General features: G+C 42.0%; 2 protein-coding genes across 7 annotated transcripts in view; one reads left to right on the forward strand and one right to left on the reverse strand.

Annotated features, from left to right (window-relative positions):
* The window catches only part of PDCD6 (programmed cell death 6), a 266,803-nt gene that overhangs the window by 103,929 nt on the left and 137,132 nt on the right, over window positions 1-25,742 (reverse strand). The window lies entirely within an intron of this gene.
* Window positions 1-25,742, forward strand: part of COBL (cordon-bleu WH2 repeat protein) — a 97,653-nt gene that overhangs the window by 62,514 nt on the left and 9,397 nt on the right. For 4 of the 6 annotated variants that reach the window (XM_053362987.1, XM_053362989.1, XM_053362991.1 and 1 more), the window contains 4 exons: window positions 967-1,087; window positions 3,450-3,620; window positions 22,094-22,400; window positions 25,246-25,343. In XM_053362987.1, the coding sequence (XP_053218962.1) occupies window positions 967-1,087; window positions 3,450-3,620; window positions 22,094-22,400; window positions 25,246-25,343 (697 nt within the window). The remainder of the gene's footprint in view (window positions 1-966; window positions 1,088-3,449; window positions 3,621-22,093; window positions 22,401-25,245; window positions 25,344-25,742) is intronic. The other 2 variants (XM_053362988.1, XM_053362992.1) reach the window with 2 other exon arrangements.

A 25,742-nucleotide genomic window follows, 5' to 3' on the forward strand; every position in this document is an offset into this window, starting at 1 on the left:
TCCAGACTCATGACCTCCAGACCTAAGGACTACATTCAAGTAGCCACACACAGAAAACCCCTTTTGGTTTAACATGTTGTGTTTAAAGGCTTCCCGTGTTCACTCAAGCTCCAGAATGCTGGGAAACTGCAGCTGTTAAGGGCAGACATCACCTTATCTGTCATGTAGAGAAATTGCTTTCTTGGAACGGAAGGGCTATTGGGATCGCAGCCCATGTACCCAGGAAAACAGTCAGAAATCCGCACTGCAGCAAATACCTCCCCAAAGTTTCAAGAAATATATTCCCAATTCACAAGGAGGTGAATGGTCTTGAGAAACTAGTACATATATATGACAAATATCTCTAATAGCTAGGTATGCTTCTAAGGTGATTTAACTGTGTGCCTAAAAAACTAATGTGATGTGACAAATGTGTGTCTGCAGGCATGGCCATCATTGCAAGAATGACAGTGCACACCTCCAATGTGTACATTTGGTGGCAAATAGCTCTCTGTTGACCCAAATAGGCACCACTGGCACATTCCCAGCACTGCCCACCAAGCTACATAGACAACGTGCAACATCCAAAACCTTTTCACCAGGCAGGCAACTCACCATGTGGTCTGCACACCCTTTGCACACCCAGCTAACTATGTCCATAATGATTTAATCACCCATAACTAGGGTCCCTCAAGAAATCTCCCCAAGTCTTTATCATGGTCATTCTGCAAAGGGTAGGAGACAGCCAGCACTTGGAGTGTGAATTGTGATTGGGAAAAAGAGTCTCTGCTATTCTATTTGCTGTAATACGTACCTTTTTTCCAAAACAGGCAACATTTTTGAGAGATTTACAAGACCCCATTTTGTGGCCCATAACGCCATTTTGAAACATACACACATATTGAAAGTGTTGAAGATAATTATGGTCCTCCAAAAGCAATAGTTCAGATGCTTAGTACAGTTTTCCTCCCCTCACATCTTTGGCAGATTTCCCCAAGCGAATCGCAAAATGATTTACAGAAGAAAAAACGGCGTGCCCCTCCCCCACCAACTCCTCCAATACAGAACAGGACAGAAGAAATGGAAGACAAGAGGAAAAGCACCGTTGGTAAGAACGATTTGTTATGATTGCGCCTGATGCATGTTCTTTATGCTTATCTGCAAGTTGTGTGATATATTGGTACTAATAGTAACATATTCCCACATGGACAAAAAACAATGTAATCTGGAAAATTATTAACATGACAGAATGAAAGTCTGGAAATAAGAAATAATCTATATTTTATGAATTGTTTGAAGAACTCTGCTGGAGTAGATAGACAGACAGATAGAGTGTGTAACATATAATAGTGTGTATTAAATAATTGGTTATATTTCAGTTTTCATTGTAATGTTGAATATTAAACAGCACTCTTCTGGTGCTTTAACATTCCTTTCTTAGGTACTCAGACAACATTCCTCCACCTTTATCTAGCTACAGAGATTACTTATGAAAAGTGGTGTATATTGAATATATACAAGTACAATAAAACCCAACTTAATGGTTGTTGTTTTATGAGTATATATTGGATATTATGGGCAAAATTGTCTTATGTCTAGAAATAATAAGTTGTAAATCAGTCCAGGGCAAAAAAAAAGGCATACCCTTCCAAATTTCGAATTAATTTGGTTCAGCTGAAAATTCTTCACAATCAGTTGGTATTATACTTAGTCACATCCTTAGCAAGCTGCCATTTGATGGATTGCTAAAACCTATGAGAGAAATCATACACAGCAGCAATAATCAACCAGTACATTAAATTAATCAAGTTACAGCTTCTGTGATGCATTTAAGATTCCATCTGATGGCCTCATGTTCCCTAAAGCAACCAGTACATGCATAAATGAACACTCTTAATTGCTTACATTATAAATGCCTCCCATTTTGGAAGAAACCGTTTGGCTTTATGTCTATATTTATTTTCACTGAATTACCTCATATTTAGTGTTCCAATTTTTAAGTAGCAATAGAAATCCATTAGCTTGGGTATCACTGATGTGCTTGTTTATATATCTAGAAAGAATATTGTTATGAAGGACTATTTTAAGAACATTGTACATCTCTTTAATCTCTCTGGATGTTATAACCTTACTGTTCTCACAAGAGCTACCATCTTGAATAATATATTGAGGGGGCCCAGTTAAGCCCTGGCCTGCACAATCAATCACACGATGCAGCACACACACACCATTTGAATGGCAATGCCCATCAACTTTGGGGGTCTCCGCCCCCCTCAGATATTTTATTTGGGGGGCAAATGGACCTTGGCCCCTAGGAGTTGACTCCTATGGGTTCCAACCATCCCCATTCAACCTCTGTATATTTACTGGTGACAATGAAAGTTTTGAATTATACCCTGATAATTGCATGCCACTGCACAGAACATGTTGGATGAAAGAGAATCAGTCATGTGGTTTAGTGAGCAAAGTGTCAGGCTTAGCCTGAGGAGATCTTGATTCCAGTACCCCCTCTCAGCCATGGAGCTCACTGGTGTTGTTGGGCATGTAGGTCTCAGCTAATTTGCAAGAAAAAGTATGTGGGGGGATTTGCCACCCCACCATCCTTGGAGGAAGGTAGACGTCTAACAAAGAACATGTCCACAGCAGTACAAGTGATGACTTGTTGACTTATGCCCCACTTGGTGTGTGTTGGCAGAAATGTTTTACGTAAGTTTAAACCACTACAGCAGGGATGGGGAACTTGTGACATTCCAGAAGTTTCTGGACTCAAGTTCTTATCAGCCTTAGTCAACGTGGTCAGGGTTATGAGAGTTGTAGTTCTGCAATGTCTGGAGAGAAATAAGTCCCAGTGCCTCCGTTATAACTTCTAAGAATGTATGCAGACTTTAACAGCATTTATATGAATGGGTGTTTGGGTGATATCCAGTTAAATAGTAGAGTAGACCCATTAAAACAAATCAACTTTACATCAGGCATTTTTGAATGGATCTACTCTGAGTAGGAGAGGTGGATGAAAGAGAATAAAACATGATACAAGGGAAGAATGATGGGTCATCTGACCTGATCAGACAATGCAAGACCACAAATAGGGCTTGAAGTAAGGAAAAATATATTGCAAGGCAGTACCTTGTGGTTTTGTGAGCACATGCTTTGAAGTTTTTGATTATCATAATAAAAAACTCCAAAGCATGCCTACACCATACCATACTTGCAAATTACACCATCCAGCAGGCTTTTCACTATTATGAAAAACGGTGTTTGATTGATTTTCCTAGATGCCCACTACTTAAAACAGTCAATGTTTATTAGGCGACACCTATACACTTTGGCATAGCCAGCTTCCCAGACTCTAATCAGCGGATGGCAGCTTGGAAAAAGTGGTTTTCACACGCAGTCGGAGCAAAACTAAGCAATAGATATTTGACTTGATGATCAAAGTAACTAGTAAATTCCAATTGATTCCCCTGTAGGTAATGGACGGCATGTGCCACAAAAGCCTCCTAGAGGCAACCCACGTGGCCCACCCCAGTTAGTGATCCCCCCGCCCCCACCATACCCTCCTCCTGACAGAGATACTATGGATCCAACCGTATTGTACAGTGAAGCCGATGTTACAGACCCACCCAAGCTGGTGCCTAAACGTATGTTTGAATAATTGCATATTTCATTTTCTTTACTTCCGTGGCGGGGGGGTGGGGCTTTTTCCAGACTTTCCTCTGTTCTCTTTCCAGTCATACATGTGTTTTCCTCTCCACTTCGTCTCCTTTTTAAAAAAATGCACAATGCATTATATTAATTTGACTAATATATTTGTTTCAAGAATGTCAACTCTTTACTGATAACAATCATGATCTTACTTCATGCGTTTGGATACTAAAATGAGATTCATTATTTGTTTTTTGTTTCTTTTTTTATAAAGTATTTATTTATTTATTTATTTATTTGGGGGTTTCTTGTTGTTTCCTCTCGTTTCAACATAGCTTTGTTGTTGTTTTCCTCGCTTTCAATGAACGTATTAGCCCATTTTCCACAAAAATACTTTTTTGAGTTATAATATTAAATAGCCCACATTTATTCTCATATCTGTCTAGTACTTACAGTCTACAGCTCTGCCTTTTTCAAAAGCACCTGACTTATAGGTATAAAACTGTGTTGGGGGGCAAGGGGAGACAGCATTTTTAAATGCTAAAAAAGTAATAATGAAGAACAAAATCCACAGTTTTTCAGTTAATTTTGTCTGTTTTTTAATAGAAGTTTTGTAAGTATATTTGCATCTGCAGTCAGGGATGGAGCAAGATTGGAGGGCGAAAGATAATGAAAGCTAACCATTGTCTGGATTAAAGCAGCCTGCCTCTTTATTACAGACAATTTGGGACTGCATGGACAGCCCCCCCCCATATTACTGACTACCCATCTGCTGACATGGCAGGCAAGAAGGAAGGCTGACTTGAGACAGCACTGGTGGGGGCCACATATCTGTCACAGTAACAAAACTGGGACCTGAGCCCTTCCATCCAAGGCCACTAAAGAGGTGTGGGAAGTTTGAAGAACCTACCTCTGATTCTCCCCCAGCCTAACACCCAAGTTCCAGAGTCAGTGGCCTAATGGACCCAACCAGATATGGAGAGCAAGTTCAAGGAAAAGCTAGTGTTTGCTAAGGTTAGGGATGGGGGGCAAATTTGATTCAGATTGCATTTAAAGCCAAATTTATCATAGCCTCACTTTCCAGAAAAAAATATAAGATTCAAAACACAGCCATCCAAAATGTGCACGTATATGAATTTTGTGATGCAGGTTTTTTATTTACAATATTTTATTTTCAAAACATAAACACAATAAAACAGTATATCAGTACATGTATGGCATAGTGACAATATTACATTCAGACCACACTCCATCCTAAAATTGGTGGGAAGGAACCAACCTCCCATTGCAAAACAGCAATGCTCAGTTCAGACAAAATAAAAAGAAAAGTGACTTGGTATTCCTAGCTGCCAGTCATGGTCCCAGGTAAAATTTCTTTCTAAGCCTTCTGGCAAATATCTCTTTGTCCATGTAAAGAAATCATTTAGGGATAATTGAGGGAAACAACCATATGTGGGAAGGCTGATGCCCAGGGCAGGTTCTTAGGTTATTGTCTCGTGAAGAGAAAGAATTCCCATTCCAGTTCAGTCTCTTAGCCCAGACCTCTGTCCCAGTGTCAAGTGGCCTAAGGGTTGTCTTCCTGCATTGTGATGTAGCAAAGCCATGAAACCAGCCGCTTCCTGTCAGCTGCCACCCAATCCCCTATCAGCACTTTTACATTTCATACATCGTGAAAATACAAAATATAAACATGGTCATTGCGTGGACAGGCAGAGTCCCCCAAACCCTGGGCAGCCCCCCCCCCCATGTGGAATAACGACTCAAGACAACGTGCTATGGGATTAAAATTGGCCACAACATTATTATGTTTCAGATGTGGGTAGACCTTGGCTCAGGCATTGGGTGTTTATCCCTCCCAGTCCTCCGTCAGGGATCTGGGGAAAATCAGGGTTATCCAGCGGGGGGGGGGGATGGGCTGCCTCTGGAGAACATATGTTCAAGCAGAGAGAGCCCACCCCCTGTTACGCCGCTGTCACATTGACGACCTCTAGGCGTATGGTCAAAGCCTCCCCTCAAAAACCCCTTTAATGGGGAACCCTGGTATCGCCGCCGCAAAGAGGAAGGGGGCATGGGTCACCACTGCACGCCCCCCCATTCAGGGAAGATAGACTAAAGGATTCTGCCCAAGACCTGATACCGCCAAAGTTGTGATGTTTTGCTACGGGAAAGGCAAACCTGCCGATGCAGGAGAATTCCTTTCTGGCCCTTCAACAGTGATCTTGACGCAGCAGCGCCCAAGTACCTGTGAAGAAAAGGTTAACCTGTAAAAGAAGGCTTAACTGAGGGTGGGTAGGGTGAGAGCAGCTCTGGAGCCAAGTGAGGATTCCCAGGTAAGATCCTCCCCCTATTGCGTGGGCAAGTAGTCCTCCCCCTACCTGGCCTGGTCACCTTGGCAACGCCTCCCTAGGGGAGATTGGGCAACTGGCTGAGGTAGGCGGAGACCTCCAGGTATCCCACCTGGGGGGAGGTGAAGCCAAGCCTGTGCTAATGGGGCCACATAGGGTCCCGGGGGCTGTGCGCGACCACGCAAAGGGCGCCCCCCGTTTAACGTGGAGAGTGGTCATTAACACAGTTCCATTGTGTGATTCACAAAATACTGAATTCAGTTGTTGCTTTTTAAGTACTTTGCAAATGCATCTATTCAAGCCTTCCCCAGCCTGATGCCTTCCATATATTTTGGGACGCAGCTCCCATAATCCCCGACCGTTGGCAATCTTGGCTGATGCTGATAGAAGCTGCAGCCCCAAACATCTGCAGGGCACCACGTGGGGAAAAGGCTGCCCTATGAGCTTTCAGGGACGCAGGTGGCACTGTGGGTAAAACCTCAGTGCCTAGGACTTGCCAATCGCATGGTCGGCAGTTCGAATCCCCGCGGCGGGGTGAGCTCCCGTCTTTCAGTCCCAGCTCTTGCCCACCTAGCAGTTCGAAAGCACCCCTAAGTGCAAGTAGATAAATAGGTACCGCTTTATAGCGGGAAGGTAAACGGCGTTTCCGTGTGCTGCGCTGGTGCCGGTTCGCCAGAGCAGCTTCGTCACGCTGGCCACATGACCCGGAAGTGTCTCCGGACAGCGCTGGCCCCCGGCCTCTTAAGTGAGATGAGCGCACAACCCTAGAGTCGGACACGACTGGCCCGTACAGGCAGGGGTACCTTTACCTTTACCTTTACGAGCTTTCACCTGAACTCTTAAAGGTGAGAATTAGTGAGAATTAGGTCTATGTTAAAGGGCTATTTGAGGTAGAAAGGACTTTGATTTGGGGGGTGGGTGGGAGGTGTCTTCCATAAAGTGTGTCTTACAGAATTGATCCACAGATGTTAAAGTGTCAGAACAGAAGACTCATTATGCTAGAATTGTTTCTGTGAAGTTTCCCCACCAGATATTGTCCCAAGTAGACCTCTGATTCAGAAGCACCAGCAGCGTTTCTGTATGTGTGTGTATAATAAAAACTGTCGCTTTCCAAAGCTGTGTTAAATAGATAAATTGGCAGTTGTTAAATATCTAACTTAAGAACTTGTCACTGGAATTCTTTCAGTATCTAGAACTTGCCTCTTGAGGGTTTTTGGTTTTTTTTAATGTTGCTTGCTGGGGAGAAATCTTAGGACTGCCATATCTCAGTCCCGCAGATAGGAATGGCCTGATATACATACTATGCAAACTATTTGCTGATTATTCAAATCATATGGTAGGTTGCAAAATAGCTGTGCAGCCTATAGCGTTGCAGTGTTCTTGCTTGCCATTTTGTGCTTTGACCTATTTATTCTCCTTAAATGATCTATCCTTTTGGACCACCAAGCATACATATATATGTATTGTGTGCATTTCTTACATTACTGATCCATGGATGTCTTTAATTTATTAATCTGCTTTTCTCTATTATATTATTTTGAGATTGGTTGAACTTTCATTCTGTGTCAGCCTTAAAAGAATGATTTGTCGCATGCATGGTTTGCAGAAATTTTAATGAGTTAACATCCTCATCAGAACATATTTACTGGAGAATAAGTTTCCACTGTGTTTGTGGGAGTTACTTACCTGTTTGCAGTACTATTACTATTACTATTCAGCAGTAAGTCCAATTGAGATCAGTGAAACTTACTGCAAGGCAAGTGTGTATAGGAGTGTCGTCAAAAGATTGCATTGAATTCTGTGTGTTGCTTGTATGCGTAGATAACAATATATTATGCCATCATGAAATGTTTTGAAATATAAGCCTGTTCATATAGTACTTGGCCATTGGGGTGAGATCGGGAGTAGACCTTAGGATTGCATACTCTCTGATTTGCTCTGGTTCACAAGATGGACTCGTACTAAACATGTCACTCTAATGCAGGGATGGGGAACTTCTAGGCTGCTGGCGTAATGTGGCCTGACAGTCCTCCACATCCAGCCCTCTTCCTCAGCCATGCCCTTGCCCCAGCCACACTCTCTGTGGGCCCACCACACACCAGATAGAAATGTGCTGTCCCTGGTCTCCAGATGATGGATGCTGATCGTCTGATTTTTGTCCCCATCCCAGCAAGCATCCCGAGCTCAGCATCATAATGGGGATGAAAATACCCTCTCCTGAAAGCTGATCTGCTGATAAACCAGGGCACTGAATAAGGAAGAGTTGTGTGCAATTGCATGTATGATTGTATGCATGTCTGGCCCTGACCGTTTTTGGGAATGCAACCTTCAGTAGCTTTCCACTGGAGTAATCTGCCCCAAGCCCCAAAGATTCCCAACCATCTAATGCAGGCATGGCCAAACTTAGCCCTCCAAGCTGTTTTGGGACTACAACTCCCATCATCCCTAGCTAACAGGACCAGTGGTCAGGGATGATGGGAATTGTAGTCCCAAAACAGCTGGAGGGCCAAGTTTGGCCATGCCTGATCTAATGCATTGTTTTTTTACATGGCAGGGAACTTTTTGTATAGGGGGAGCAATAAAAAATGCTGTCACCATTCATGAACTAAGTGCTTAATAGAAAACATCCTTCACTTCCCTGTGGCTGAATGCAATGCATTGTACGAAATTGCATTGAAATCCCCCCTCCCAAATTTCATAGAATCATAGAGTTGCAAGTCCAGATTTGCTGCTTGATTTCCACGTGATGATTTGATAGGGGGATTCAATCTCAGAAGCTGGGTAGGGCGGCAGGGAATCTTACAGTTAGTAACAGCAGTGATATTTTCTAACTTTTAAAACTGTATTTTGATACTGCCGCAGGCAACAACAACAGCAGAGCGCTCCTGCTGGGAGCCAAGCCACCATTTCATTTCCTCTACAACAGCTCTGGATGTAGTGTTCTGGGCATTGTGGGAGGAAATAGGAGCCCCCATTTCCTGCCACACTGCCCCAGAATGACACTATGTCCAGTATCAATGCCTGAGGAATTTAATTTCTATGAATTCTGGCATGGATGGCCTGCACCTTTCAAAAAACTCTGCAGGTTAGAAATTATTTTATTTCTTTATGAAATTTCTATGCTGCCCTTCATCCAAGGATGATAGGGCGGTTTACAATATATAGGGAAAGCAAATTCTGAAAAGCTTCCTTGCCTACTGTCCTAGAAGCTGTTGGGCCAAGGAGACAGTTTCATTTACTTGTCTACCACAATTTCATTTTTAAAAATCTAAGCAATTTACAAAAGAAGCATTACAGAAGATGTGCTTACCCTTCACATTTTTTCTTTTCCAAATTTTGTGATGCACCTCAATGATTCTAACTAGATGTGTATTTGAGGATAAAATATGTTTAGAAATGTGTACAATGAAATAAGGGACACGGGTGGCGCTGTGGGTTAAACCACAGAGCCTAGGACTTGCTGATCAGAAGGTCGGCGGTTCGAATCCCCGCTATGGGGTGAGCTCCCGTTGCTCAGTCCCTGCTCCTGCCAACCTAGCAGTTCAAAAGCATGTCAAAGTGCAAGTAGATCAATAGGTACCGCTCCAGCAGGAAGGTAAACGGCGTTTCCGTGCGCTGCTCTGGTTTGCCAGAAGTGGCTTGGTCATGCTGGCCACATGACCCGGAAGCTGTATGCCGGCTCCCTCGGCCAATAAAACGAGATGAGCGCTGCAACCCCAGAGTTGGTCACGACTGGACCTAATGGTCAGGGGTCCCTTTACCTTTACCTTTACAATGAAATAATACACATTTAGTTATATTTCTGTGATTAACTATTATTCAAATACAAAGTTTGTGCAAATTTTTAAAACATTGGCAAATAAATGCAGAAGCTGGATGAAACGGACATATGACTGAATGCACACATAGAGACCAGACCTAGACTGATCTATGCGTTCCTAGTGTCGAGGTCATTCTGAGGGAAAACGAAATAGTGGCTGGACTGATGAGGAAGGATCTCTCTGCTGTTGATGGCAGCCAGTTTTTTTTAAGTTAGTAAAGAGTCATCCTCACTGCTGCTAACGCTGATCTCTCCCAAACTTGGGAATGAATTCCATTACCCACCCCAGTTGCAGAAATAACTCCCTATTGCAGGGACCTGGGGTTAATATTTCTGTCTCCCATTAAAGTTGCAAGCTCTTTTTTGAGGGCGGTGATTTGATCCTTAAATAGGGTTCTGTGATCTTAGTTTCAAAACCAGAGGTCTATTGAGTAGGGTGGCTACTGAGAATACCAAAGTGGTGTGGGAATGTTCAGGGATGCAGGAGAGGATATATTGTCTGATTATATCCTTATCCAACTTGTGTTAACAAGTTTCCCAATTTCAGCAGAGTAAAACATTCCCCTTTATTTTAAGTTTGCAACGGCAGCGTTTGCTCAGGCTCGCTACAGCCTCTATAATAACTATTCTGGTAATTTCCCCTTATTCCCTCATAAAATAGAAGAGACGACACAGTCTTTTACAAAAGTATAAAAAGAGTTTACTCACATTCTGTTCACAATCAGATCCCAGAAGGCAGACTTAAGCTTAATGAAATAGCATAACTTGGAATCTATCTTATAGGAAGATAGTCTCTTTGTCCTCTCTTGGCTGGGAGCCAAGAGGACATCTTTCACTCAGTAGATGTTGCTTCTTCGATGCATGTGGTGAAAGAGAGAAGGAAGAGAGAGATGGCTGCCCTGCCCTGTGCTTTTATCATTACCTGCACAGGTGAGGCCACGCCTACCTCTAGTCACATGTAGAGGAAGTCTGTCCCAGCCCAGAGGGAAACAGGAAGTTTACCTGCTGGCTGGACAAACATCCCTCCCCATGTGTAAACATGTACACTCTAGGAATGTTGTACTTGACTGCTCTTGTGTTTCACATCCCACAAGTGGGCCATCTGTACATTAGAACAGCTGCAATTCTATTTACAAAAACTGCATTAATTTTGCTCATGCTGGCAGCAGTCATAAAGGAATGTGTTGGATGTTTGATCCTATACACGTCTACTAAGAACTAAGCCCCATTGAGCTTAATGGGACTCACTTCAGGTAAGATTGCAGCCTAAAATATTTTGCTCAGTCATTAATTATTATATTATTTGTTTTCCCTCCCCAACAGTTTATTGTTGTGCATCATTCCCTTCACGTTCCAAGCCCGTCTGACACAGCTTGCGTCTTCCTATGATCTTCATACCTCTGAACCTCGTTGCCTTTCTGCCTTCATTCTTTTTATGTTCCCTTTTCCCACACTGAGGAAAAACATTGTGTGTGAATGGCATCTTTCTGACTTTTTCTCCTTCATTGGCATCTTTCTGACTTTTTTCTCCTCCTTCGTTGAACAAATAGAAATATCTCACCTTTGTGAGATAAAGTTTCTTCAATAGTGAAAAGAAATTCTGCGACTTGCTCAGTATGTTATGTTGATTCAAAATAATCCAGTATTTGTATTGCTTCTTTGAGTCTAGTATTTTGTTTTATTTAGATTTGGGATGAGGACCATTTAGCCCTGCAGATCTTGTTAGACAACAACTCCCATCATCCCTGACCACACTGTCTGAAGCTGATGGGAGATGGAGTCCAACGCCATCTGGAGAGCCAGACCTCACCCACAATAGAGGTGTTCAACTTTTTCATATATGCAACATTTTGTTGAAAACACATTATTTTCGGTGTAACTCCTCATTTTCCACCCATTTTAGTTATAGAGCAGAGGAGACTTTTTGACTTCACGGGCCAGTTCTTTAGCAGGGCTGGGCTTGCAGGCTGGATTTGACTGGTGGGTGGAGCCAGCCATCCATCCATCACCTGCCACCACCATCATGTGATTTGATACATCAGTTGGCAGCACCCGCAAAGCCCCTGTCAATCAAGCTCCACTCCTACAAGCCCTCACCTGACGTCATGTCAGTGGGCCAAATGGAGAGGCCTAGTGTGCCAAATTTGTCTCACAGGCCAAAGGTTCCTCAACCCTGATTTGTAGGACAACACTTTTTAAAATATGCAGAACATTTTCTTTACTTCTATGGTCCTGTAACATTTGCCTAAACAGGTGTACTTGGTGTTAAAATACAAGGTGCTTTTTGTTGCTTTCCCCGTAAGCAGCGTGCGGTGCAATTTTATACATGTCCATGAAAAGTAATGATACTTATTCCCAGGTAAGAGTGCAAAGGATTGCAATGCCATACACGCTTCTAGTGAATAGGCCATTGAGAATGAAGATTTTATTCTGACTAGACAAGTATGCACTCTTAAGGGTCTATCAGACATAATAGGAATACATAAGGCACATTTAAAAACATTCATATTTTCTCTACTTTTCATACTATTGCTGTCTTTAACTATTTTGTTGTGATTCTATAAGTACACTATATACTGTTTAGTACGTATCAAATTATTTTAAACCACTGTTTGTGTCATGGTAAATCTGATTCCACAATTTTGTTTTTATATTCCCTTCAAGAGTATTGCATTCTTATGTGGGGGTTTTTGGGGTTTTTTAAAAAAAACAGCTCCTAGTTAACAGAATTGCAGGTGTTTTGGAAACAGTGAAAATTGATCATGAATGTTGATCAGCATGTATTTTTTACTCAAGCTAATGGTTAAGCGTGTGTTTTATGAGATGAAATGATGTTCACAGCCAGAGCTGTATTATGCACAGAAAAGGCTGTAGGTGTTGGAACTTTTTTTTATCATGTAATCCATTGTGCTGGATTGAATAATTAGCCCTTTTTGCAGAACCACTTGCACCTTGGAATCATTTCTCTGTGTGCAAATACACACAAGCATTCACATGGGTGAGAAATGCCTAAACAAGTTAAAACAAGTTTATAGCGCACACATTTGGCTTGGAAATGTGGCCCACTGTACTATTTAGTTATCGTACGTTTATGACAGGATAACAAATCTTGAAATCAATGCTATCTGTACACTATTATACATTACCTCCCCAGCATTTTCCCAATAGCTTTAACCTTTTAAGTTTATTGTTAAGAATAATTGTTCTTCAAAGGAAGTCTAAATGAGATATATGGTTAAACTGAACTCTGGCATTGAAACGCAACTTGGGGTTCATCCACACTTTTGCTTGCCCTGTGCTTAGACAGCACAGGCCTGAGTGGTTTTCCACTTGTCCCCTGCTAATGCTAATAATGATAATTTATTTGTACCCTGCCCATCTGTCTGGGTTCCAACATATATAAAAACATAATAAAACATTACACATTAAAAACCTTCCCAATACAGGACTGCCTTCAGATGTCTTCTAAAGGTGATATAGTTCCTCATCTCCTTCCAGGCATGGGTCCGAGCTGTTTTGCCTTTCTCCTGCCAGTTTCCTTTGGAAAATCCACTCTTTCGCACTAAATTGGAACAAATGGCAATCCATGGAAAATCTGGTTGCTGTTTGTTCCAGTTTAGTGCTGAAGCACAGGTTTTCCTGGGGGAAGGCATCAGGGCAAATGGAAGTGTGGATGATCCCTCTGTTCACTTTCTTGGGGCTATGCTTCCCAGGACCAGACTGAGGGATGATTCCCATGTCACCTGGTTGAGATAACACACATATTGAGTCCCCTATGCATGTTCACACAGATGTGGCTTTAAATGGGGCTTACTCCTAGGTGTGTGGGCTCTTGTCTTTAGGAGGCCAAAGATTCTGTCATTCACCGGTGGCAGGGTTATGAAAAACACCTGTCTGTTGGTCAGAGTCAGTGGTGGTCTATATATAACCCAAAGTCAATTCATATTTAAAGAAGGAAGTGAACCAGTGGTGGGGAACTGGATACAACTTGTGACCTCACATGCAAGCCATATGGACAGGTGGGTAGGTCAGTCCACTTTTCAGCCACCTATTGTCATTATGATACCAACTTCAAAGGGACTTGCTGTCAGCACCAAGCAGCACTACTTGCCAAGGAACAATCTGGAGCACACTTCAAACTCCTGAATAATCCTTTGCAACAGCGCCTTTACCTACTGCACACCAGCATCAGGTGTGGGGCAGGTGGGCATTGTTTGGTGAAAGCAGACTTGTGGGCCAAATTAGAATCCCCGCCAGGCCTCATTACACCCACAGGGCAGATATTCCCCATCGCTGCACTAAACCAAACCGTCCTCAGAGCAGCATTACCTAGCACATTCAAAGATGCACTGTGGTGATTTGCTTAATGAGAAAAGAGCAGCTACAGAAGGATGAAATTCAAGTACCCCTTTTGCCACTGAGAAAAGGCTAAGTTCAACCTCCACAGAGTTTCTAGAAGTTACACCTCTGGGTGGGGAATGAATGCAACTTACTTTTAGTATACATGTATAAAGGTAAAGGGACCCCTGACCATTAGGTCAAGTCGTGACCGACTCTGGGGTTGCAGCGCTCATCTCGCTTTACTGGCCGAGGGAGCCAGTGTACAGCTTCCGGGTCATGTGGCCAGCATGACTAAGCTGCTTCTGGCAAAACAGAGCAGTGCACGGAAATGCCGTTTACCTTCCCACCGGAGCAGTACCTATTTATCTACTTGCACTTTGACATGCTTTCGAACTGCTAGGTTGGCAGGAGCAGTGATCGAGCAACGGGAGCTCACCCCGTCGCGGGGATTCGAACCGCCCACCTTCTGATTGGCAAGTCCTAGGCTCTGTGGTTTAGCCCACAGCGCCACCTGTGTCCCTAGTGTACATGTATAGTTACTTGCTATTCTGACCCAGCCAGGGGTTCTAGCGCAAATGGGCTCTTGTGCTAGGCAAAGAGTCTGCATCATATTCTATTAGCATCTGGAAAGTTCAGGAAGCAAGGTCTGGTTAAAGAAAGGTCAGGTTCCCCCAGGCAAGGTCAGACAAAGCAGATAGTAACCAAGATAACAGAAGTTGAAAAAAGCAGAGGTCAGAGCCCAAAAGGCAAAGAAGCAAGATAAGTAACACCCAGGATAGCTCCAGGTAGCACCTGGATGGAAAGACAGATTTGAATGTTGCTGCAACAACAAACAAACTGAGGGCTTAGACACACTTTCCTTCCACCTGTTCTTTCCAAGCATGGTCCATGGCTTATAACTTTGTGTCCAAGCGCCCTTCTTTTTGCTCTGGAGCTTTCCCTGCGAAAACCTGCTCTTGAAAGCTCAATTGGACCAAACATTCATCTGCGGAAAAGCCGAATTGACATTTGCTCTGATTCAGCTTCAAATTATGATGTTGATGATGAAGAAAAAATTTTGTATACTGCCTTCCATCCGAAGATCAGAGGGCAGTTCACAACATAGAAATACAAAATGAGAACACAAAATACATCAGCACCATCATAATAAACAAACAAACCAGTAACCCCCCTCCCACAAACACATTATTATTCATTGAATTTGATTATTATTATTATTTTAAGAAATTAAAGAGTGGGTTTTCATGGGGAAAGCTCAGGGCAGAAGAAAACAATGCTCAGAGCATTAATGTGCAGATACCTGCTTGTAAAGAGCTGGGTAAAACCTCCAGGTGTAGGACGGTATATAAATTCAGTCAGTCAATAAGTGTGGCTAAGCCCTGAGCCTTGAACAGGACTGCAGATTCCTTTGAGCAAATAGCATTATCCCTCATGAGCCGGAGTCTCTACCCTGTTTTAAGAGCTGCATAAATCTCATTTTCATAAATAGATTTCATAAACACAAATAAATTTCATCAATACAAAGTGAAGTAAAAAGAAGCAGGCCGCAGAATGCCTTCCAATATTGCTGCCCTGGGCTAGGTAGCTTGCAGTCACCTTTCCCACAGTTGCAGCAAGGCCAGGAAAAGGCTGCGTGGCACGTAAGTGCAGGAAAGGAAAAAGGGGGGAGGCGGGCCACATGCTCTGAGCCACCTGTGAATGGCAAGGAGCAGCGAGGCAAGGCTGGAAGGGAAATAATTGTAGTTATTCTACATTCAACATGCAAAGCAATTGAAGAGTGAGAATTTGAGCCAGTTCACCACCACCTATTGCCACACAAGGAAGAGGTTTGGGGGGCAGGTGCCTCAATGTGGCGCGCTTTAGCTGCTCTGCTGTGCTCCAGACGATGCACTCAGTGATTTCTTTTCCTTCTTTTCCTTCCAATCTTGCCCTTCCTCGCTGCCTCACCTGTGACGCCACACGCGTCACTCGCTCTCACTCTCCCACCCTCCACCCATGCAAACTCTCGCTCTCCCCCAACCCCAACCAGACCCACACTCTTTCTGATGATGACTTCAAATATGGGATTAAATCAATACGCGATTCTGTATTTTAAGGTTTAGGTAGCAACCCTAGAAGTAGACCATGAATTACCATAATCTGCCTGGGAGGGGGAAAGAGAGAAACTGGGAGCCTGGTTTCATCAGCTGTTCTCCACACAGGGCACTTGGACCTACTCCTGCACCGCCTTGCCAAAATATTATGCTTTCATTTTTGTTTGGCTTCATAGTTGTTTTTCTGCTGCTCTTATCCTTCAGGATGCCAGGGTTTTGCAAGCAGACGGGAACCTAGAACAAAGTTCCAAATACAGAGATGGCACAGGGTCATCCGTTTTGAACCATCATGGCTGCTCTAATGTGTGTTTTAAACTACCTGGTTCTATGGGTTAACAGGCCCCCTCTTGAAAACCTGCTAGGCTAAGGCCTAACACAGACATCACTGCAAAGTGGACCAAATTTTCTAATCTGTTTTCAGTGAGCAACACAAAAATGAATTAAACTGTGCTGATATATTATGTTGCTTGACTATAAGTATAATAAAAATGAGATATTATAATCTATTCATTCTTCTAAATATTAAGTGCCATAAAGAGCCACATACAGGAATCTTACACAGCCACATACAGAAAAGGTCATGATATTCATCATTAGAGTTCTCTATTTTGAGAAAGTTGCCTGTGTCTGGAGTCTTTATGGCTCATTCAGTATTTGCTGGTCATCAGTTGCATCAGGCCATTCTTCAGGAACCAGTACCCCTTGGACGGGAAGGGGGGGGGCAGTAAACAGGTAGGAGGAAAATGACACAACGACATTATAGAATTGAAAATGGCCACAACTTTATTTGTCACAGATGTAGGTAGGCTTTGGCTTCCAGTTGGTTCTCAACCTGTGGGTCCCCAGATGTTGTTGGACTACAACTCCCATCATCCCTGAGCTCTGGCCTTGCTAGCTAAGGGTGATGGGAGTTGTAGTTCAACAACATCTGGGGACCCACAGGTTGAGAAAGGCTGGCTTAGACAGTGGGTTTGTATCCTAAATCAGCCTCCTGACTGAAGGCTGATGTTTGAACAGTCATGCCTGGGTTAAGTGTCACTTCAGGTCAACTAAGCTGCTCCTCCACCAGGCCTCCATTGAAAGGTCTAGGCCCACCTGCTCCTCTTTTCAGCTTCAGTACAGAATCTTCCACCCAGATGCCTTTGGAGGGGTACCCTGGCATACTGCATCAGCTCAGGTGTGGGCGGAGGTGAGGCACCAACTCTCGCCTCCTTCCCAGGAATAGATTGAAGATACAACCCATTGCCTTATACATCAGAAGTTGTGTCAATTGCTACGATGAAGGCAAAAACCCCAAACAGGCCCTATTTGTTTGCAAGCAAATTCATTCCCAGCCCTGAATATGGCAACCATTTACATCCACTGCTAAGTCTTCCAAACATAGTGCCCGCTGACCTGCTCGTAGGGAGTATGGGCGCACTGGCGTCGCATGGGGGGCTTCCACCATGGTTTGGCTGGAATGCTGCCACAGTAGTCCCCATATAAAACCACCATCCTATTTGCATGCTGCCTTTCCACGGTTAAAAAACCATGCTTAAGGCAGCTTACAACATGAAAAGATTAACTTTAATTACAAATACAACAAAAGTAGTCAAAAACAATAAAGCACATAAAAAGCACACAACCAAATTGCACAAGTTCCACATAAATCATAACATCTAAAAATAAAGATAACAAAAAAAATCAATAACAGCAACAAGCCCCGCTAAACAAGAGTATCTTCAGCAGCCTCAATTTTTGTAGCTGGAGTCAGTCCAGGCCCCGCCCTCCCAGGCCAGGTGGAAAAAGGCCTGCAAGGCAGGGAGCAGATCTTCTAGGATTCTTCCTACAATAGCCTTTACATGAGCTGCCTGGCCTGAGGGCACTTAAGCCCTCCTGGCCAGAAGTAAATAGAATAGATTAAATCATCCCTACATAGGCTCCCTAGGCAGGTGAGAAGCAATGGTCCCCTCACTTCAGCTGGAACTGGGCACACACCCCATTAGCTAAGGTTTCTATCTTAATTTCCAGTCAGTGACACAATTGCTAATTTGTTGGATTTTTGTTGTTGTTGCTCTCAGCAGCAACAACAACAATTTATTATTTATTAGTTTTACCCCGCCCATCTGGTTGGGTTTCCCCAGCCACTCTGGGCGGCTCCCAACAGAGCATTAAAAACACAATAAAAGATCAAACATTAAGGACTTCCCTAAACCGGGCTGCCTTCAGATGTCTTCTAAAAGTCAGATTGTTTATTTCCTTGACATCTGATGGGAGGGCGTTCCACAGGGCGGGCGCCACTACCAAGAAGGCCCTCTGCCTGGTTCCCTGTAATTTCGCTTCTTGCAGTGAGGGAGCCGTCAGAAGGCCCTTGGATCTGGACCTCCGTGTCCGGACTGAATGATGGGGGGTGGAGACGCTCCTTCAGACGCATTAACTGTGGTCAATGCATAAGATGTCATGCACTAGAATGGCACTATCTCACACTTGAATTTGTGGAACGCTTGCCAAACTGTTTGCCCACCACTGTATGAGGGGAAGCGGCTGCAATAAGGAATTGGGGTAAAAGGTTTTTCATTGCAATGTAAATTCATCCTTACTGACCTTTAAGTTATGCACACTTCCAACGCTACAGCTTCCGCCGTGATTTCAACAAGAAATACAGTTACTAAGTATACCTGAAAGCTAAGATAATAAATGTAAGTTCATAGATGCAGCTGTCATATTTTTTATAAATTTGTTAGATTATAAAGAGCAACACTGCCATTCTGGGAAGCTGTCCCAGAGCTGGCCAACCCCTTTTTAGGTTCAAGAGGCTGCGTAGATAATAGCGCTGCAAATCATCCTTTCCTCTGACATTTTAATGGAAGCAGAGAGAGCCATTAGGTTTTATATACACACCAATGAACATCAGCATGTAATGCATTGTGCATTTATTAAAAAACGACTGTCTACTTTGTGTACTTTCCTGCTCTGCTATTGTATCTCTTCTGGCCTTCGTGCATTTTATTTTTTTAAATGGCTAGAAAGTTTTGTTTTATCATTTTAGCGTGGGGTTTTTTCTGATCATGTTTTCTACTTGCAATACGGGTGGTTTTGTATTTTCTGCCTTTTATCTGTGTTTGTATAGGTGCTGTTCTGAATCTTTTTCTTTATTATTTGTATGTGTTGCATTTGATTTGATAATACTGTATTTTACTTTTTGTTTAAATAGTGTTTTACTTATTTATTGTAAATCACCCAGATAACTTTATGTTATGGGTTGGTACTCACATGTCATAAATAAATAAACAAATCATATGTAACTTGATTTTAATTTGGTGGGGGCACACAATAGTACAGTAGTGCTGGAAATTGGGCGATTTCTCATTGCCTCCCAAATTCTAGGCAGTGCCAGGAACCTTTAGCAGCACCCACAGTCATTAATTTTGGAATTTGCAGAGCTTTAATTGTGATTTGTAACCTTTTAAGTTTTACTGATTGTGCTGCCAGAAATTGACTTGTGTGCTTAATGGGTACTGCATGATTTCAATCAAGGAGACTTGTCCTTTAATTTTATTTAATACTTCACTGACAAAGATGCAGGTATCTCCAAACACTTTTCTCAAAGTTTAAATTTTGGATATGTAACAAATTCCTGCCCTAAACACATGAATCATTTTGAGTATTCCAAAACAGGAAAAAACCTCAATTTGAAAAACATGTTCACTGTGAGATTTTTTATTTCAATAGTCATTACTCCCTGTCACCTCCCTCCAAAATAAATGTTTTCTTAAAAAATACCCAACCCATTTTCCTTTATAATCTACTTGTTTCTTTGCAACAAGCTTGCTGAGGTTCTGTAGAAACTTGTAATGATCTTTATCTAAGTTAACAGGCACACGTAGCTTAAATACAACAGTGCCTTCACTGCTGAAAACCTATTGTTCCGTTAAAAACTTGATTCATTTCAGTAAATGTACAAAATGCTGAAATGTACACTTCAATAGATTTATGCTTTCAGAACTGGTGGTTGTGATGTTCTTTGCAAAGTTTTTCAATTTTATATTGTTTTAAACGAAAGTTTTGCATCTGATCCTGTATGTCCAAATTCGTCTTAAAATAAAAGAAATTAAGACTGCAATCCTAGCCCCAATTAACTGGGAATAAGTCCCTTTGAATTCAATGGCAATTACTTCTGAGTAGATTTAGGATTGCCCTGTAAAGCATCCTTGAACCATCCTGTGCATGTTTATTCAAAAATAAGCCCCTCTGTGTTCTGTGTCCCATTTACTTCTAGGTAAGTGTGGTTCGGATTGCTGCTTATGGACAAAGTCTGTTCAAAACTGAACCCTTTTAATTGGTGCGGATTTCAATGGGAGGATCACTCAAATGGTTAAACATTTGGGGGTTTTTTAACTTTATTTACAAATTTATTAAACCACCCTTTCATAAAGGAAATAACAAGGCAGAAAAGAACCTGCTAAGCAAAATAAACCAATATATCCATAAAAACCATATTGAAACATCAGTAAGTACTGATTGGAATGGTGAAAGGAGCTGGCGCACCATTGAGCTAGAAAAACGCGCTCCTGGCCACAGAGGTCCCTTAGGCATCTAGTGACAGGGATGGGTCAAGGAGTCTTCCCAGGCTGCAAGCCCCCTCCTTCAGAGGGAGTGCCATCCTGTCCAGTACATGCAGTTGACTAATCTCCTGGACATGGGAACCACCCACCCTTACCAGAATTCAAGCTCAATTCAGAGAGTTGATCTCTTTAAGAACTCTTGAGATGTTTGCCATGAAGACCCAGTGACAGGTTCATTTGTGTTTCACCAATTTAGCTCTAGAATATCATCCCTTGTTTGATGAAGTTCGTCAGATGCTAATTGCAGAATTACTAGTTGAGGCATGACTATCTATCAAACATCTTTAGCAGTGAAGGCTCATTCAAAGAATTCAGCACATAATCATTTTACACTCGGACTCCCTTTATCTGGTTTCCTGCTATTTGAATAAAAAATGTTGGGTCTAATAGTTTCCTCATTCTTCTTCATTTGCTTTTTTATTCTTTTTTCAATTTAAATGTGACCATATTGACTTCTGGACAGCTTTTCACTCATATCTATTTTTCAAGCTAAGAACATCATGTTCCCAAGTAGACTGACAGTTTATATCTTATCTTAAGTTCTGAGCACCACTCAGGATTAAGTCAGAGTTCGACTCCCCTTTTTGTCAGCCAAATGTGCATTTGTCAAATCTAGAAATAAAAATTCTTTGTCATATCCTGACTATAAATTTACCCAGTCAATGTGAGGGTTTGTTGATCACTCATTATTACAATATTTCCGACCTTTGGCTGTGTCCTTCAGTTCTTTCTCTGTCTTGAGACCCCCCTCCATATTTGGTCAAGGGGGCACTGGAATATTCCAGCACAAGATTATTTTGAAGGTGTCTGGTGCTTCTACCCACAGTGATTCTATCAAAAATATTGTTCATATTAATTTCCTAAATTTGGGTCTCTTGTGTTATTTTTGACATATGGAGCAGCTGCACCCCAGTTTGTCCTTTTTTGCCCTTGCTGGGGATTTTTTATTAAGATATAACAGTTATCTATATTAAATGCATAAGCACTATTGTTTCACTGTATATACTATTTCGGAAGTATTTCATTTATTCCTGGTCAGTTCAACAGAATTCCGCCATTTTTATTCAAATTCACTGAATTTTTCATGTAAGAGACAGGTGCAGAGCATTCTTTTAAGTACATGGAAATCTGACATTTCACCATAGAAAATTTACTATTCTATTCACTGCCCACACGAAAAGAACAGAGGAGGGGCTTTTTAAATGTGTTATTTATTTCAAAAGAGTCACAAATGGTATTTAACTGTTTTTGCCATGTTTCGTCTAGGCAATTTACACCTTTCGCGTGATATTTCTAGCATGGAAGATGTAGCTCTGGAACTGTCAGAAACAGAGGACACGATCTCTGTTAGCAGCTGCTTTACCTCAGAGGACACCACAGAAGATTCAGGTGTTATGAGTTCCCCCTCTGATGTTGTCTCATTGGAGTCTCAGAATGACAGCATGAGGTCAAGAGACAAGTCCATCGGGGCCCAGGAGACCTTGACCGAGATGGATTCCATGTATGTTGAACAGACGTGCTCTGTAAGGAATGCATTCTCCAGTAGTGATGAGTCTGGAATTGTTTCCCAAAGGTAGGTCTCATCTGTGAGGCAATTTAGATAATGTTAGTACCGTATTTTTCGCTCTATAACACGCACCCGACCATAACACGCACGTAGTTTTTAGAGGAGGAAAATCCGTAGGCATGCCACCCGTAGGCATTCCCTCCATAACACGCACAGACATTTCCCCTTACTTTCTAGGAGGAAAAAAGTGAGTGTTATGGTGCAAAAAATACGGTATTTATATGGCTTTTTATTTTTCTGCTGAACTTGAATGATCTCAGTGATCTTGTAGAGGAAACCAGGATTGCATAAGTGAAAATGTGACTTAGGTTGATGGGAACTTACCTTTGGTCACTTGTTGAGGTGGCAATGCAGACTGCTTTTAACAACTGCTTTGCACAAGCTTTCATCACTGTTTTCTTTCACGTTCTCTTAATGAGCTTATTTCAAGTATTTCAGATTCATTCTTTTTGTACCACCTGCTATGTATTATAGCATCTACCCATAAATTGCCAATAGGACTTTCATTTGGCTTAACAGTAGCTTTTTGTAGTTTTATTGTTGCCTTTTGCACACAAGTTCTCTTATAAAGACCTTGCTCCTACGGTGTTGATTTGTCAAAGTGCTATTTTAACCCCTGCTTTTGCATATGGCTGACTGCAGTGGAGCAACAGTACATAGTGGCCTTGGTTTAACAAATGCAAAGGTCAATAATTTTGTGCTTTGGGGTCTTTGCTATTCCTGTTGTGTGAACCTCTGCTAATCCATCTGTTACTTCAAGAAATTTCCAAGTGGTGTGATTTCAGCACCTTCTATTTTAGAGGGGAAAGGTATTAAGTTTATCATGTTGTTTCCTATATTAAAAAGAGTGTGTGAAAAAAGCCACTGGTAATAGTTATCTGACCTGTGGAACACTATCAGGAAAAGGCCTTGTGTTTTACTTGAATGCTAGCCAGAGTAGGCCTATCAGAAACAAAAAGGTCTAGAGGAGAAGGGAAAGGCTCTGGAGGAAAGCTATGGGTTTGTTTTTAAGCGTGCTGTATATTGCTAAATATGCTTGCGCAAAACATAGTATTTTGGTGTCACATGGCTTGTTGGAGTTGTGTTTCATTTAGGCTGGGTCATGTGTATGTACGTCATTATTTCGGTTTGCCCGTTTGTCTGCCTTCATCCATCCATCCATCCATGAACACTTTAAATTTTATGCCTTCAGAATCTATCTCTGTGTTTCCCTTCCACACTAGTGAGTGGTGCCTGATGTAGCCACACAGTTTGTTCTCATCCCCTTCCGTTAGTATTTTCCCACCCACCACAAGTTCCAGAGACCTAAGTTTCTTATAAGTGCAAGTTTTCCCAGTGCTCTAGATTTGCATAAAACTGCAGGTATTCATTTACCCGTCCTGGCACTCACCTTTTCATTTTTTAAAAATTGAAATGTATTTTTCCACTATTCCAGATTTCCATAGTACTGCAAAAAAAAAAGAAATGTGTGCCACTCCAAGTTTGGATTCACTCACATCAAAGGCTGCTACCTCCCCTGCCCACTGTATAAAATTCAGCTGAGATATGTACATTTCCCGTTGAAATTGTGTATATTGACTAGGAAATGTGCACAGTTCCCTCTTCATTGAGGCCTGGTGAATGTGCACAATAGCTGGTTGTTATGCACATTAACTGCTCAGCTTAGAGTCTCATGCACGTTATTTCTACCCTGCAGCCAACATCTTGGGCAACAAAAAGACAGTAGAGTTGTGTTTTTGTTTCTCTTCCCCTTAATTTATTTGTTTTCTCTTTTCCACCCCTTTAGGCTTCATTTTCTCCCTGACTATCAGTTTCATGGGCTGAGCTTTTGACCCTCCTTTTTATAACCCATTTTATAACCCAAAACACAAAATGGCTGGAACAGTTTCATCTTCAGAATTGTGTTTGTCTGTGTAAGACCCAGGTTAAACCAGAGGTAGCCAGTGTGGTGCACTACAGGTGTTGTGTGACAACAGTTCCCACCATCCCTTGTTATACGTCATACAAGATGGAGAGTTATAGTCTAGCAACATCTGTGTGGTTTAGCCGACCAGTCAGAGCCATTTCCCAGGGTGTTTGGCCATTGTTGCATGCTGACAGCAGAGTGCAGGGTGAGGCCAGAGCTGGACAAACTACCTCAGAAGGAGCATGATGTGTCTCCGACCAGAGGTACTACTCCTCCCTAATATGTGCACAGTTTGATTTGGGGGTGGGTTATGTTAATCTGGGTTTGAGCCAGTGACAAGTGAACTTGGTCAGACAGAATTTTTTTTTTTACAGAATATAAGCATTTCAAAATACAGGAAAGCATTCTCTCTTGCACATTTTAATGAGACACTTTCAGGTCTTTGATAGGAGATTGACAGCACAATCCTGACCATGCCTACTCAGAAGTAAATACTGTTGCATTTAGTGGGGTTTACTCCCAGGATTACAGCCAGATTCAGATACCTTACAGGTTAAGTCCTTGCGTTTCAGAAGAAATTGAAACAGTTTGCCATGTCTTACTATTTTCTAAATTTTATTGAGATGCCTGGAAAGTGATTAATCAAGTAGCTACTTTGTATTCTGGAAAATAATTTGAACATTATGCTATTATTTTTCTCTCCAATACAAAGAATTTCACTACAGAAGCTGCAGTTAAATTTTCATTGAGCGCAAGATAGGTGTGCAAGCATTATCTAAACAAATGTAATCTGGTTTTCCCAGCTGTTAAAAGAAACAGTCAGTGTTTATACACACACACACACACACACACACATTGATGTTAAATTGATTAAATTTGGTTATGCAGTATCAATAGAAAAAAAGGAACAACCTTTTCATTCCTTTTCTTTTCTTTTGTTGTCAGTAGCAGGGATGAGGACGAAATGATGGAAGCTAAGTTTGAAAACGCAGATGTGTTCATAGCCACTCAGGCCTTGGCTGCATTGGACAAAGACCTAATGGGTAGGTTGAAGTTTAAATTTGCACATCTGTATTGCAAAAAGAATGCAGGAAAAAGGCAAATGGTGACAATCCATCAGTTAGGCAGATGAGAGAGCAGTCAAACCGGGAAACTCCGTAGAGGTGGGACAGATCTCGTAACTCAGGTTCTATCTAGTAGCAGCATATACCTCATCAGATTGTTCAACTTCCATTGCCAAATTATCTTACCTTTTTGGGACACTGTTGTGGGAGGTTATTCACAATAGACAACAATCTGTTACTAAATATTATGAGGGTATAGTGAAAAACTGAAACAAGCCCATGAATTTATTAATATTGTTATTTACTTTGATCATCACATTGAAAGGATGTTGAGTGGCCCTTGATAGTAAAATGATAATAATTAATAAATCCAGTAGT

Source organism: Podarcis raffonei, chromosome 13 (genome assembly GCF_027172205.1).
Source record: "Podarcis raffonei isolate rPodRaf1 chromosome 13, rPodRaf1.pri, whole genome shotgun sequence".
Taxonomy (NCBI): domain Eukaryota; kingdom Metazoa; phylum Chordata; class Lepidosauria; order Squamata; family Lacertidae; genus Podarcis; species Podarcis raffonei.